At 41.4% G+C, this 15,634-nt stretch overlaps 1 protein-coding gene across 8 annotated transcripts in view; it reads left to right on the top strand.

Annotated features, from left to right (window-relative positions):
• LIMS1 (LIM zinc finger domain containing 1) overlaps window positions 1-15,634 on the top strand; it is a 105,674-nt gene extending 90,040 nt beyond the window's left edge. For 5 of the 8 annotated variants that reach the window (XM_084844509.1, XM_084844511.1, XM_084844510.1 and 2 more), the window contains exons 5-10: window positions 1,446-1,595; window positions 2,166-2,316; window positions 3,765-3,857; window positions 7,589-7,637; window positions 9,462-9,537; window positions 11,990-15,630. In XM_084844509.1, the coding sequence (XP_084700635.1) occupies window positions 1,446-1,595; window positions 2,166-2,316; window positions 3,765-3,857; window positions 7,589-7,637; window positions 9,462-9,537; window positions 11,990-12,104 (634 nt within the window). In that variant the 3' untranslated portion in view covers window positions 12,105-15,630. Of the gene's footprint in view, window positions 1-1,445; window positions 1,596-2,165; window positions 2,317-3,764; window positions 3,858-7,588; window positions 7,638-9,461; window positions 9,538-10,349; window positions 10,590-11,989 lie in introns of those variants that run through there. The other 3 variants (XM_084844508.1, XM_084844512.1, XM_084844513.1) reach the window with 3 other exon arrangements.

The raw sequence follows: 15,634 nt of genomic DNA on the forward strand, positions 1-15,634 counted from the left end.
AAAGTAGTACTGATATAACCGCTGTCCTAATCCATCATTATGTCTTACTTCATATTCGTATTGTGGTAGCTCCTAGAAAGGTGGTTGACCTTCTGTACTTGGCACACTGGTGGCATAGGGTCAGAACCAAAGAACTGTGGGTGGGCAGAAAATAGCCACAAATGTTCTTCTGTAGAAAGGCTTGCAAAAGAGTTCCTGCAGTGCTACAATAGATAGTTCTATAGCAATTCTTCTGCTTCTGCTTGTGCAAGCAGAAAGTCATCCTTGGATTTGGCATTACTTTTCTTGCACAGTATTTTAGTATGAGATGTGAAGCAATCCTTGTGTAAGAAGAAGATGCATTCTGCATGTGGAAGGGCAGCTGTGGATGCAAAACCAATAGAAGTATACTGTGGGCCCAGGTGGACCTGACCCTTACCTTATTTGCTTGCTCAGACCATGGTCAAAAGTAAGCTCTGTCATGCAAATAGTCTCAGTTACACTGACGATGCTTAAACGGTGTTTAGTCTTCGCTTACAGATGCACCCTCAGGGCTGCCGTTAAGGGTAGGCGTGGTGGGGCACCTGCCGAGGGCCCACACCCCAGCAGGGGCCCACTGACAAGAGCCCCTGGAGTTGCTCCTCCTCTTCCCCATTGCAACTTGTTCGTTTACCTTCCTCTCACTCTGGCCCGGACAGCGGTGGTGGTGAGAAGGAGGAGCAGCAGATGCCCCTGCCTACGTGCTCACTGGCTCTCTGTCTGCCAAGCAAGCGGTAGCAATGCTGAGAAAGAGGATGAGGAGCAGGAGCGGACAGTGACAGTGACAGTGGTGGTGAGAAGGTGGATTCACTGGGGGAAGGGGCCCATTGAGGGTGTCTGACTCTCGCCCAAGGGCTCTCAAAAACCTGGATCCAGCACTGCACACTATCATGCTTTCCCTGGAAAAGCACAAAAGGAAGTATTTTACAACACACCCAAGAACACAGTTAGTGGCACCAGCCCTAAGGAGATACACACTGGATGTCCAAAAACTATGATAAGAGTTTTAGTCCACTGAGGATATTAGAAGATCATGGTTCACTCTAGAGTGTCAGACTAGATGACCTCTGCTATAATTCAGTGGGTTAGCCCTTCATTGAGTAACATCAAGTTTATTTGCATAGGTAAAATCCCCCAGGAACAGGGACTACATCAATGCTCTGCACTAAAACAGTTATTAGAGCAGATTTTTCTAAAAAGGTTATCCTTGCACAGCTTATATTTGAGAAACAGAGAGAGAGAAAATGACTCTATGTTGGATGACAGTAAAATAACTGGTTTATCTTTCCCACAGTAGGGTTTTATTTTTTCCTTATGGATTATTAATTTGTTTTACACATACAAAACTGAAGCCCTCATTAAGTATTTTTTTTCTAAAATTCAAAGAAGTATTTTCTCACCATTCTTTTTCCTCTGATCTCTTTTAGGCACCTTTGCCGTCCTTGCCATAACCGGGAGAAAGCCAGAGGCCTTGGCAAATACATTTGCCAGAAGTGCCATGCCATCATTGACGAACAACCTCTCATCTTCAAGAATGACCCTTACCATCCCGATCATTTCAATTGTGCCAACTGCGGGTAACAGGAATTTGTTTTTTGAAAGCCTCAAAGCCTTTAACATTTAATTTTTTTCTATCAAAATGGTTGATAATAAAAATGAATGCAAAATACTTATCCTATCAAACATTTAATGATGAATAAGATACATCTTAAACTTCTTGCACCCCGATTATATGTAAGTGTACTCAGAAGTGTACTTGTGTCCTCAGTAGGGACACAAATACCCTAGTAAAGCGTGCATAGCATTGCTTCATAGCCTCATTCTGCACATGCTTACTGAGGATCAAACTGCACATTACTTTATTCAAAAGTAAATGCAGGGGATCTGATCCAGATCAGGACCCTAGTGTGTGACATGGGGGGGCATTAAATCTTTGATCCCTGCTGTGGTCCTGATCTGGAGGGTGGGGTCACACTGAGTTTTCAGCTGCTGGCCTACCTGTTCCCAAATAGTTTGCTGCAGTATTCCAGCGTATAACTAAATATATAATAATGCAAGCTTTTTCTTCTGGAACATCCACCAGTGGAAACATGTGTTTGTATTTTAGTTTCTGTATCTTCACGCTTCTTTCATTAACACATAAACAGGAAGGAACTTACCGCTGAAGCTCGAGAACTGAAAGGGGAGCTGTACTGCTTGCCCTGCCATGACAAAATGGGGGTCCCCATCTGTGGAGCATGCAGGAGGCCCATTGAAGGACGAGTGGTGAATGCTATGGGCAAACAGTGGCATGTAGAGGTAAGCGGGTGTGTTTGTGTGAGCTGCTAGTATAAGCCTGGATATATTCAGCCTGAAAAATATTAGGTTAGAGAATGCAGTCTTCAAAAAGGTAAGTAAGTTCTGGGTCACTTTACAGGTTATGATATTTTGCAGTGGACAAATGCATAGCTTCTTCCATTTTAAGAACATCTACTTTTGAAAGTGTCTGTGGATTGTTATGAAGAAGCAGAAATATTTTTTAGTAGTAAAGACTAACAGCCGTGTTACTTGCCTGAAATGACATCCTGCTGATTTCAGTGGAACTAACTTCCAATATAGCGTGATTAGAATAACAGATATAAAGTATATACACTTTTAATCATTTATTATTATTTTAATCATTGCTGTAACCCCTTGCAGTATTTTAGAATTCCTGTCTAATTTGTCCTCACAAATACCTTGTGTGGTAGATTATACTAAGAGGAAGTGAATAGCGAAAAGCTACCAATCCACTTTATTCCTAAATAAGGTTTTATGCAAATAGTTGCAAACATTAAACTTCAACAAGCAATTTACTACATCAGACTGATGCATGCCAGCACAGCGAAGGGCTTCTGAGCTTATGGATCATGCCATTATTTGTAAAAGGTGGATTTAGATGTTAGAACAGAAAAGAGTAAAAGAAGAGCAAATTACTCACAGAATTTTAGGCATATGTTGTATTTTTACTTCATAACGTACTATATTTTTATTTTGCCTCCTTTAAAAAAATAGTTTTGAAGTGATTAAATTTAACCACAAACTACGTTATTTTAATTGACTTTAAAAAAATCCAGAAAATTAGCAATGTTATCTTATACAGAGTAAACATATAGTCCAATTATGCGAGATGGGGAGATATGCCACTGCTAAGCTGGTAGGACGGCTGCCATATCCTATATGCGCTCAGCCCAGAAGGGGAGGAGGAAAACACAACCAGAAAATGCCAAAATGGCACAAAAAACAGCAGCCACATCCCAGCGTCCAGCAAAACACTGCTAAAGCCCACCAATCAGGGACTGAATTGGGAAAGACACCCACAGGGCACCCATACACAGAGGGATCAAATGAACTTGGGTCAATGGGGAGATGCCCCCAGAGACCTCCCTGCATCACAACACATGAAACGATGCTGCAGCACCACCACTCCCTGCAGTAACAGCCCCATATCCTATAGTCCCTCGGCCACCATAACTCAAGTATAGGTTTGCCGTGCGAAATCTGTAAGGCTGCTTTGGAAATCTTAATTCTCAAATATATCTTATCAATGTTTTTGTGTGGTAGTAGGCATAAAAGTACATGGCTATTTGACAGAGAGGGGGGGGGGGCAGGCAACTCTGAAGGAATCAACATGGTTTGTTCCAGTACAGCATGTTAAAGCAAAGCTTATGCTTCATATAACATTACTACATAAGAAAAAACAATAACCTGTACCTTTTTCTTTGTAGCATTTTGTTTGCGCAAAATGTGAGAAACCATTCCTAGGCCACCGTCACTATGAGAGGAAGGGATTGGCATATTGTGAAACCCATTACAACCAGGTATGGTTGCACCTTGCAATTTGCGTTTTAATCATTCAGCTAGGTACTTTTAGTATGTTAAGTCTAAAGCAGAGGTATGGAACCTCAGGCCTGGGGGCCAAATCTGGACCTCTTGGGCTCTACGGATGGACACTCCCCTTTCCCCTGACCACCAGTTGTTTGGTGGCTTCCCAGCTTTTCCACAGATCTTCTCCCCTTTCCAACATGTTGAAATGCCTTTCCTAAATTACTGGCAGTAAGAACTTTAAGCTAAAATATGCGGGTATTTTGGCCCTGCCCCTTTTGCCTTTGGCTCCACTGACCACTGGAATGCAGCTCCCGAGAGCTCCTCCAAATTGGAATTCAACCCTCGGGCTTAAATTGGTTCGACACCGCTGGTCTAAAGCCTCAGTGTAGAAATTAAGACTTTGTGATCGTGTTAATAGCAGCATTAGGAAAATATAAAACACAGGCTTAAATATTGAGAATGTAGTGAGTATTGATATCCAGCTTGTTTTAAGATGGTATGAAACCTGTTAATTGATTCTGTCGTAAGCTGTTAATTGATTCTATTGACACTCTAACATCATCAATGATCTATGATAAATTATCTGTCACCAAAACTTAAAAACTATTATTCTCACTGTGGCGCTGTGTGTGTGTGTGTGTGTGTGTGTGTGCGTGTTTAACAGCTGCTATCTACTGAATGGAAAGATGTTGTGAGCACCTAGCGCATGTATTACGTCCACTTGAAACTAGGCACTGAATTGTTCTATTAATGTGCACCACCAAGTGGCCACTTGGGGCCATAGCTCAGAGCATAGGCTTTGCATGCAGATGGTTCCACGTTCAATATTTGGCATCTCCAAATAGGGCTGAGGAAAACACCTGTCTGACTGGAGAGACGATGTCAGCTAGTGTAGAGAATGCTGAGCTAGATGTACTGAACAGCTGACACTGTATAAAACAGCTTTGCTTCTATAGCTAATTGTATATTTTGACAACACAAATATCAATAAGACTGAATACTGCAACGTTTGTGCAATAGCATTTGAGTGGATTCAGACAACCCTACAGCATGATGATGAAGCAAAAGGACTGGTGGCAATCACTTCACAGTGGGATCCTTGCTGAACTGGATCATATTGAAGCCTCCCCACATTTTCACAAAGGAAACCACTTGGTTGGAGATGTATACACACCCTTCAACCCTTGTATTATAAATTCTCTCAACATCCCAATTTAGAACTGAAACAAGAATGTTTCACTACTTCACCAAGGGTAGCATACAGGTATAAGAATATGCTTGTAAATCTGAACAAAGCACAAAGACAATAGCCTAAATATCATACTTGAACATCTTCTAGTTTTCTGTTAATGGTTCTTCTTAATTCTGTAATTGTGCCATTGCTATATTTTCACACATGCAGGTGCTGAAGTTGATGACTCTGTAATCTGAGTTTAACCCTACTACATAAGGATTTCAAACGCGCTGTATAATATTGAACTAACTCCTTATATTACAGCAGAAGTGGGCAAATTGTGGCCCTCCAAATGTTTTGGCCTACAACTCCCACCAGCCCTAGCTAGCATAGCCATTAGTGAGGGATCATGGTAGTGTGAAATATGGATTTCAATTTTTCCCAGAACCACCCAGTTGATCGGGGTTTGGGATCTTATGAGGTGGAGAAGAACACGCACACAACCAATGTAGATGAAAGAAAAGGAGAGTTATTGAAATAAAAAGAAATCAGCAAAAGCAGAACCTACCCAGAGAGTTGCACGCTCTCTGAGGCTGAAGAGGTCACACACCTCTCAGGCACAAACTTGATTACAAACAAATCTCAGAGAGTTTCAGGCTCTCAGAAGCACAAGATTGAAGAGGTTACATGCCTCTTAGATTAGAGCCCAAAACCAACAATCCTTCAGAAGTCGCACGCTTCTTCTGAGGCTTTAAGAGGTTATACACCTCTTAAGGTAGAAACTTAGTTACCCAAATGTGGTGCATTAAATGACTAAATATACAGTTAGCTCCTGTTTGTTGCTCAGCTCCAGATCCGCCCAACGCCGCAAAAATGGCCCACTGAGACAACGATGATACAGTGTCAGCCAGGCCCACGCCCAAGCCTGCTGTCTTATATCCAAAACAACACCCAAACAAAGATAGCTGCACCCTATCTAAGCCCAGGACAGTAAAATCCTTTCCATGAATTTTACCCAACACATACTCGCCACAACACTATCACATACTTGGCCAGAGCACTTAATGCGTGTTCCGTTGGATCAAGGGTACTGTTGTATGTCCACATACAACGATCCAGATGCCACCACGCCCCTCCTGAACAATGGCAGATTCAGGGGTTCTATACTCTTTTTCCCTCGTTGGGGCTCATGAGATCAAAGAGGGGTTCAGTAAGTTCTTTGTTGATAATACATCATGTTCCCAATTCCAGGACTGATGTTGTTACTGACAGATTGACATTTGTTGTAGACAGCCAGGCACCTCCTTCCGACTCCCCGACATTTCTATGGTTATAAAGTGCCGTCCTTGTTATCAGAACATCTGTAGATACCCCTCTTTTATTGGCCCATGTCCATCTTCTGTAACTGATACTTCAGCAATCTTCAGCACATACCAGAGCACCCTCATCTGGCCCTCCTATAATAAAGCCATTCACTCTCCATTCACACCTCCCCTCCCTGGTCTGGGCTATTCACATGACATAGACTGGTTTAGAATGTCGACCTTTTCACATTTCATGGTGTTCCAATTCACACTCAGATCACAGATTACATATCAGGATGTTTTCAGTTCAGGCCTGTATGCAGGGTCAAACTCTGCATTCTATTTCTTTTCATACCACATATATTACATTGCAGAAGAAAATAAGAGTACATCAGGCGCCAGGAGTCTACAAGATGAGCAAAGGGGTGGGGGGAGTTATAGAAGGAAGCAATCTTCATTGACAAAAATCAAGTAAGGGTAGATTTAAGAAATGAGAGGAATTAATAGTAAATATTTAAGGGAAATATAAATGGATATGAGGAGACATTAAAAAGACAACTTGAAGAAAAATGGGAAAAATAAAATCACATTGTCTCAGGAGTTGTAGGCCAAAACATCTGGAGGGCCACAACTCCCATGATCCCTCAGCACTGGCTGTGCTAGTTAGGGCTGGTGACAGTTTATTTATTTCATTTCATTTCTATACCACCCAATAGCTGATGCTCTCTGGGCAGTTCACAAAAATTGTAAGCTAAAATATCTGTTGTTGTAAGCTAAAATATCTGGAGGGACACAAGTTGCCCACCCCTGTATTAGAGCTTTAACTTTTTCCTGTGTGCTTTCTTTCCTTTTTAATAACCCCTTTTTCTCTTGCATTTCCTCAGAGATTTTCAACAGATACAGTGCAATAGTAACTTGGTAGTGATGAAGAGCTTGATGAAATTGACTAAAAATAGATGCAGCCAAACGCTGATTAGCCTATTTGGAGTGACCTACAAAACTAAGCAGTCTAGAATAATTAGATCATATAACAGACCAATCCCAAATCTGCAGTACTAATGAATTGTCTCACATTATCATGATAATATTTGAGTGCTATAATAAGAATGTTGTAGGCAGATACATGGTGAAAACACAATGTGTGTAGCTACAATTTTTTTTTAAAGTCGTATAATCACCTGCTATTTTTCATTTCTGAAGTTCTGTGAATGTGTGCTTGACTTAAAAGTATTTCCCATTTCCACAGCTGTTTGGTGACGTTTGCTTCCACTGTAATCGTGTGATTGAAGGAGATGGTGAGTCTCATGTTTCATCATTTCACTAAAAAGCCCCTAGTAGAAGTTATCTAAGAAAGCAGAAGATCACTGTAAACAACTGGTAAATTTCATGTCAGAATAAGGTACCCCAAATATTCATGAAGGTTTATGAGAGGATTCCCCATTGGGCCATTCTGCTACCAATGAGAAATGCTGCTTGGTGGCTGGTTATTACATTTCTGTCACTGGTTGAAGTGGTAGTAAAGCTTGTTTTTTTAGAAGAAGTAAGACACTGGAATCCCATGCTGCTTTGTCTAAATGATAAGCTACCTGCCGCCCCCCGCCCCACCTCTAATAGAATCTCTCCCCATCTTCAGGGGATGTTTTTGTGTGTCCCCCACCCCCAAAAGTGACAAAAAATTGCTGGGCTGAATACTTTGGTCCAGGACTAGTTCAGACAGGCCATAAATAAGGCCTGGTAAGTCTCCGCCATGAACCAAGAACGACCCCTAGAGCATGTTGCAGGATTGTCTGTAACGCACAGAGATTATTTGGCAGGCAAATGGACGTGGAAAGAATTCTCTAAAAGTGAGGCATTTGAAAACCGTTGACTTGCGGACCCCTGAGCTTGCCCCACTTGGTGTGTGCTCAGTCGGGCAAACTCGCAGTTTCCTGCTTTTCCACGAGCCGCCATTTTGCACAAAATAATGGGTAAGCTATTTACAGAAATTGCAATTTTGCACAATATGGCAGCCATAAATAGTGCGATTTGCGCAAAATGGCTGCTGTGAATTGTCTAACTAGACCATTTACGCCTGCAGTTTTGCACAAATTACACTATTTACAAAATCATGATTTCCGTAAATAGCTCACCCATGATTTGGTGCAAATTAGCAGCTTGTGGGAAAGCGGGAAACTGAACCCTCACCAAGCACGGGTGGACTGTCTGGTGGCTTGTCCTGTGCACCTGCCAAAGTCAGGCAAGCGGTGGGAGTCCGGCAAGCGGCGCACAAACAGGGCGCAGGGGAGTCAGCCCATCCCTAGGTGCAGGGGTTATGGTTGCTGTGGGGCCTCTCCAGAGGTAGTGCCTCCCGGGCAGATATAGTGGCAATGGGTTGCAACAGCAGCGCCACAATTTGTGTGGGCAGGTACCACATGTAACTACCCAAAGTACCCCAGCATAATGTTATTCTGAGGCAATGGGGATATTTTATGGCAGCTTCCCAACCATCCACAGCCACTGTTCAGTATGTCCGAATCCCAAAGATGAGATAGGCAGGAGGGCACAGAACAGGCATTGGCACCAACCTGGGCAGGCCTGTTCAAGGATTCCAGCTGCTGAACCCAGGCTTGCTATGTGAGCATATGGCAGGGGTGGGAACCTTGTGGCTCTCCAGATGTTGTTGGACTGCAACTCCCATCAGTCCTAGCCAGCATAGCCAGTGGTGAGGCATGATGGCAGTTGTAGTCCAACATCATCTGGAGGGGCACAAGTTGCCCACTCCTGACATAAGTATTAACTGCGGGGCATACTGGTCATCACGCATGTGTAGCGTTCCAAACCATGACATTACACCAAAACTGCAAGGACACTGCATTGGTATTACCATTAAACCCATGCAAATATATAATTTCAGACAAAGGACATATTTAGGAGAGTCTTTACCCTAAAAGATATCCTATAAATATTTCAAATAAACAAACAACATGCAGTAATTTGGAAGAGGTTGTATCTGTCTTGTTAAATAGTACCGTGGCAATGTATGCCATGAAATGGTTATGATAAATATAATACTTTTTGCTGTTTGCAATGGATTGCAATTAGCCTTTGACTAATCTGGTCATTTCTCCACTCTTCTTTAGTTGTGTCTGCCTTGAACAAGGCATGGTGTGTGAACTGCTTTGCATGTTCTACTTGCAACACTAAGTTAACACTCAAGTAAGTTTGTCAGTTTTTATTATAGTATATTTGCTGTTGCTGTGTAATGGCTTTCTCTTACTGAGGAGGGGAAGGTGAGGAGAACGAGGGCCTTGTTTGCTTGATCAACATAGTGGCCAGGTAACATCCTTGAGTACAGTCCTGCTTACTTTGTGGAACACTCACTGCACTAAAGAGCACATGACCCATTACTTGCTCTGTTTTTTGGGGTGGGATACAGTAGGCAGGATGGTGTTGCAGCTCTAAGTAGAACACAGATTATGAAACACTCTCCATTAGTCTCTGTATTTGGGAGTAAATGAAGCTCAGCCTTAGGTGGAGCAACCTAAGTTGCAACTTCGCCTAAGTTGCTCCAGTATGCAGGCCCAGGGCCACTGTACACATTCCAAATTTAGTGACCACTCCCTTCATATCTGTATAATACACAGGAGGTGCAACTTTTTCTTTTCTTTTACTGTTTGTCCCTAGCCAGCACCAGCTGCAGTTCCCAACAATCTGTGGAAGTGTTTCTTTTTTTCCCCCTGGGTATCTGCAGTGCACCTGGCCTTCCACCTTTATAACATATAAAACTGCCCTTAGAAACCTTGGGCGTGTGCGTCCATGGACAAGCACTTGGTTGTTTCCCAACCCTGCAGTGATGAAGCCATTATCATAATGATGCAGCCCCTGGCAAATGGCAGGCATATCCTTCCCTATTAGTATATTTACTACTTTCACTTCATTTCTGTTTTCCACTGAATTCTTTTCCACTTGACCTGTATCTTGACTCTTTCCTGTTCTCTCCTGTATTCCTCCTTTGCTCAACCTGAAAGGGACAAGTTTGTTGAAATCGATCTCAAACCTGTCTGCAGACACTGTTATGAGAAAATGCCCGAAGAATTTAAGCGGAGACTTGCCAAACGGGAGCGTGAAGCAAAGGATAAGGACAAACACAAAAAGAAAAAGCCAGTCTGCCTGTAAACATCTCATTCCTACCTCCCACCAACTGTGCTCCTTCCTTCCTTTTGGTCAGTTTGAGGGAATGGCTTTTCTTTTAGATGCTATTGCATGTATATGTGATCATTATAAAACAAAATCAGGTTTTCCAATATCTAAGTGATGAATTCCAGAGCCTTCAGTGGAAAGTCTGGGCTTGCATGAACCTCCAGTGAGTACCCTGTAAAATAGGAAACTTTGTTTTGAGTAACTTAGGGTGCAATCCTGTGCATGTTCAGAGAGGAAAAAAGCTGGCTGGGGAATGCTGAGAGCAGTAGGACGTTTTTCTGTCTAAACATACATAGGACTGCACCCTTAATTCATTAAATACAAGTCCTTTATCTCAAGAGAATATCTTTACTGATCAATGCTTTTTACAAGAGCCATGTATGGGATGCACGCTGTGCTAAAGCACTGCTTTTTGGTAATATCTGAGAAGTAAATCTATACAGTTAATGGTGAATGTGGTTTGCTTCTGGGTTAATGTGGTTGCTTTGAGTAAGAATGAATGTGGCTGCTTCCAGATGAGGCTCTTGTTGTACAATCACCATTCCTTGTACGCTGTTTGTACAAACACGGAATGCGGGGGGGGGGGCAGATTTTGTCATCTTCCATTTCTAACCCTCCCATGTTTTCATACCACTTCTGTCTTTTTTTCTTATCAAAACAAATCTGTTAAGAAAGGAAAGATGGAATAGTTGCACACAGCCTTTTGACTGGTAGTGCTAGGAGCAGTCCATCTGAGAGCACTCTGTGTCTGTTATAATGTAACTACTGAAGCTGGGTTGAAATTTGCTCATTTGAAAACATTAAACTCAGAAGAATATACAGGGGATAACAGTAGTGCAGCTAAACAATCCAGCAATTAATCCATGGTTTGTTGTTGGATTCACTGCTGGGTTGTTTAGCCCCTAAACAACCCAGAGCTTCGGGTTCACATATCATGCTCACAACCTACAACCCGGCTGATTGTAGGTTGTTGATTAGAAGCAGAAGTGAGGAGCACGCAGGAGGCAGTGCACTTGCTTACTCCTGCTCATGTACGGCAAATGGTGGATTAATTAACCCACAATTTGCTGTGATGTGCAAACTGACCCATAGAGTGTATTGTTCAGCGTAGCTGATATAGTTCTTTTTGCACACTTATCTCTCTTTATGATGGGGGGGGGGCATTGCACCCAGAAAAACTCAAACAGGCATGTGTGAACCCTAAGATACTCACTTTCTCCAAATACGTGATCATTTAAATTGTGAGCCCTTTACAGACTAGTACCAACTACTAATCTCTTTGCGTTTGTAAACTTGTAAAGAGAGAGAGAGAGAGAGAGAGAGGTGTAACCTACACTGAGTTGTAGAGGTTAATTTATATTTATATTTGTTCTCAGCAAAATATATAAGGAATGAGGAAATATTATCACCATTAAGGCTCTGTCTTCCCCCCCACACACACACTTTTTTTTTCTTTTCTTTTCTAAAGAAACAAGTTTGTGGAATTTGATATGAAGCCAGTCTGTAAGAAGTGCTATGAGAAGTTTCCTCTAGAGCTTAAGAAGAGACTGAAGAAACTGGCTGAGACTTTGGGAAGGAAGTGAGAACCTCTGCTTCAGATCTCACTGTGCATAATTTAGCAACTGTTATTGATATTACAGACTTCATTTTGTTAAGTCTATGAAACCTAAGCAAATAAAAGTATTCCTCTGCATGACTAGCTTCATACTAAAATATTTGCCTCACCACCGTGAAAATATACCTCTTAAAACTATTTACATCTTATGTAACCTTATATTCAACCATTTAAATACTGTACTTTATACTTGCATACATTTGTAGATATATACATTGTATTTGCTTAGTAACTGTCAGTTGAAAAATGGGCCTTAATATTGCAGTGGGGTCAATTGGAGTGGATGTTGGTGCTAAGTAGTCTAATTGGGCATGATCCAGCAGATTCCCTTGCCAGGTAGGCCAAACCTCAGCTTAGACTAGGGCTGTGCCGAAAATCTATCCCACGTTTTTTCCAATTCTCATTCAATTTCATAGAAAAGGAATTGCTTTTGAAAAGAAATTCAGAGGAGAAGAAAATCTAGGAGAAATTCTCATGGGTTGGGTTTGGGTTGCTTGTGCTTACCTTACTTAGGAGGTGGCTGAGGAGTGTGTGCAAGCCTTTCATCATACAATCATCTCTCCAGCAGCCTGTAGCCTCCTTAGCTTCCCGCACTTCCGCTTAAGTCCACGGGAAGACATCATGAGGTAATTCCTCCCATAGGGCTTTTTCAGATGAGGAAGCACAGGCAGCCTGGGAGGCTGCAGAGCAATGGAGAGATGTGTAATAGAAAGAAAACACACACACACAGCACCCTTGGCTGGCTTTCAGTGAGTAGGTGAGCTCAGAAACATCACAAAAATAAATTATAAATCACCTTGAAAATGAGGCAGAAAAATGGAAGCCTCTTTCATGGGGGAAGAAAACTTTCAGGAATTTGGAGGACAGATTTAGGCATGGCACTAGCTCCACCTCTTCCCTGGAGCTCCACACAACACTTCCGCCCTCATACCTGCATTGTGTTGGATGCAAAATGGGGTGCTATTGCCTCTTGCAGTGGCAGCACACACAAATCAAACCCCTTCCGAGAAAAGGAAGAAGCTGTGCTGAAACCCCTGCCAGTGGTGAGCCCTGCCTGTGAGAAACCTTTGAGAATTCCTCCTCCCCCTGGAGAAATTCATTGAAATCCCCCCTCCATTTATTTGTTTAAACTCAACTCCAGCGTAATTCGTCTCCCAGGTGGAGATTGCTGGAGCAAAAGAAGGGGAGAAGAAAAACAGAGAGCGTGCAAGTACATAGCCTGAGGCTGAAATCCTATACATACTTCTCTGTAAGGCTAATTGAACTGAGTGGGACTTGCTGCTAAATAGACATGTATAGGATTGCACTATTAAGTGCCTACAAGAGAAATTAACTGGATCACGGCCATAGAATTGAATGGCTTACATATACTTTTAAAAACTCACTCTGCAATTCAGTATTAAAAGATGAGTATCTTCTACCAAAGCTCTTGTGGTGCTTAGAGGAGAATTCTAGTTCCTGAGCTACCTTTTACTTAGTTGCAAACCCTGGTATGGCCAGCATTAATGTTAAAAAATGTGATACCAGTGCCTACAAATCATGAGTTTTTTTAAACAAGGAGTTCTTGTTATTTAACATCTGTTTGTGAGCTAATGAGAAACAACCAGATTTTTGAACTTTATGCTGTTGCCATGACGAAAGCTTTAACAGCAAAACAGGCTAGCATTCTCAGAATTTAGGAAGAGTCCATATTCTATCAGGAGGCCTTGTTTTCGTATACTAACTTATCAGAAAGGACAATATCTATGTTTTGGAGATACTATTCCCTACAGTTCCTTGAATATGAATATTAATGAAGCCTTATTCCAAAATACAACAAATGCAGAGATGCTTTGTTCAGAGATGAATAATGTTTGTAATTAATCAATGTACAGTGGAATTGAAGGTTGTCATTCTCAGACAAGTACAGAAGGATGACTCCGGAACGCATATTTGAAGACAGCAACCCAAAGTGAAAAATGGCAACATAGTTCTATTTCACTAGAAATATGTATACGCAAAGCCACTCAGATTTTGTGGGAACCCTTCTGTTACAGAGAAATGTCTCTGTATGGTTTTGGTATTTCATTTCACTATTGTGCCTTAATTCTGCCACGTTTATGCAATATAAGTAAAATATTTACCCTTTGTATACTCTTATTTTGTATTTTTATGTAGAAAACATATGCCAGGTATTTCAAAAGGTGGCATATACTAAACATTTTGGACCTACAATGTTTCTCTTATGAAAAATGCTTGAGTTTTTCACAGCACATTTCCTTTTTTTCTCAGCTTAGCTATTTTAAAATAGTACATGAAGTAAAAACCTGAGCATGTTCCAATTACAACTGAAAGTATAGTGTGTTAATTGGTCAATAAAATACAAAGTTAACCGTATGCAGTGTTTGCCCTTTGTGAATAGGAACTAAACTTGATTGACACCCTGCGTTAATGTTGTACCCACTTACCTGGGTATATGAACTCAGTGGGACTTACATCTGAGTAGACATGTATAAGATTGCACTGTAATAACATGTTTTGTTATAGAATTTTGAACTACCTTTTTATCTTCCCATTAATAAACTATTTTGAAATTTACCCCAATACTGTCTTGAAGGTTCAAGGGGGCTTATAGTATAACAATGCTCTTTGGCAGTATTACGGAACAACTTGCAGGAAGCTGGTTCAACACTACCCAAAGAGGAGATAATTTGTACGTCTGAATGTCCTTCAATGGATTTCACACACAATAGCAGTCACACCAATGTGCCTTCCTCTCCAACTAATTTGGGGGGATGCTGCGGCAGGATCTTATCATTGGTATTTATTCTTGTCATTTTAATATTGGAATGGCTCTTCATGTACTCAGTCCTCCACAGCAATCGAATTCTGATCAATTATCTTGGAAGAACACACAGTGCTCTGTGGAGGTTCCCATCTCGGGAGACATTTTGCCAGCCCCTGGCTTTCTGCTAATGTCTGCACTGGTTTGTTTCCACCCTGACATTCTGCTTCTGACTGAACCTGTTTGCTCAAGAGCTGTTGCTCAAGAGCTATAACAAAATACAGCTACATATGTACAAATGGAAAAAGCAATGATGTCAGCCCCTCCTCAAAGTACCACCTTCCATGGTATCTGTGCCTCATATAAGTACTTAAGTTGAAGTACTGATAGCAGTAGGTGAATTCAATACTTTAGCATTGGCATTCAACAGGACTTCATACATAGAATATTTCTCTCAATATTAAAAGTGGAGTTTGGATGTTTAATTTTTTTTAAGCCTATAGTCACATATGTCAAGAGTTACATGATTGATGGTGAAATTCTATGCATGTTTACTCAGGAGTAAGTCCCACTGTGTTCAGTGGAGCTTAATGCCAGGTAAGTGTTTTAATATAACAGCTTAATCGAAACCTAGTTTTGAAAGATTTAGTTCCAACTGAAACCTCATTTCATTTCATTAAAAAAATATTCTGTAGCTGGAAATAGTCAAGTTCTGTCATTAAAGTTCCAGAAAT

This window comes from Heloderma suspectum, chromosome 3 (genome assembly GCF_057233095.1).
Source record: "Heloderma suspectum isolate Gila_16-S chromosome 3, 16-S_ref, whole genome shotgun sequence".
Taxonomy (NCBI): Eukaryota; Metazoa; Chordata; class Lepidosauria; order Squamata; family Helodermatidae; genus Heloderma; species Heloderma suspectum.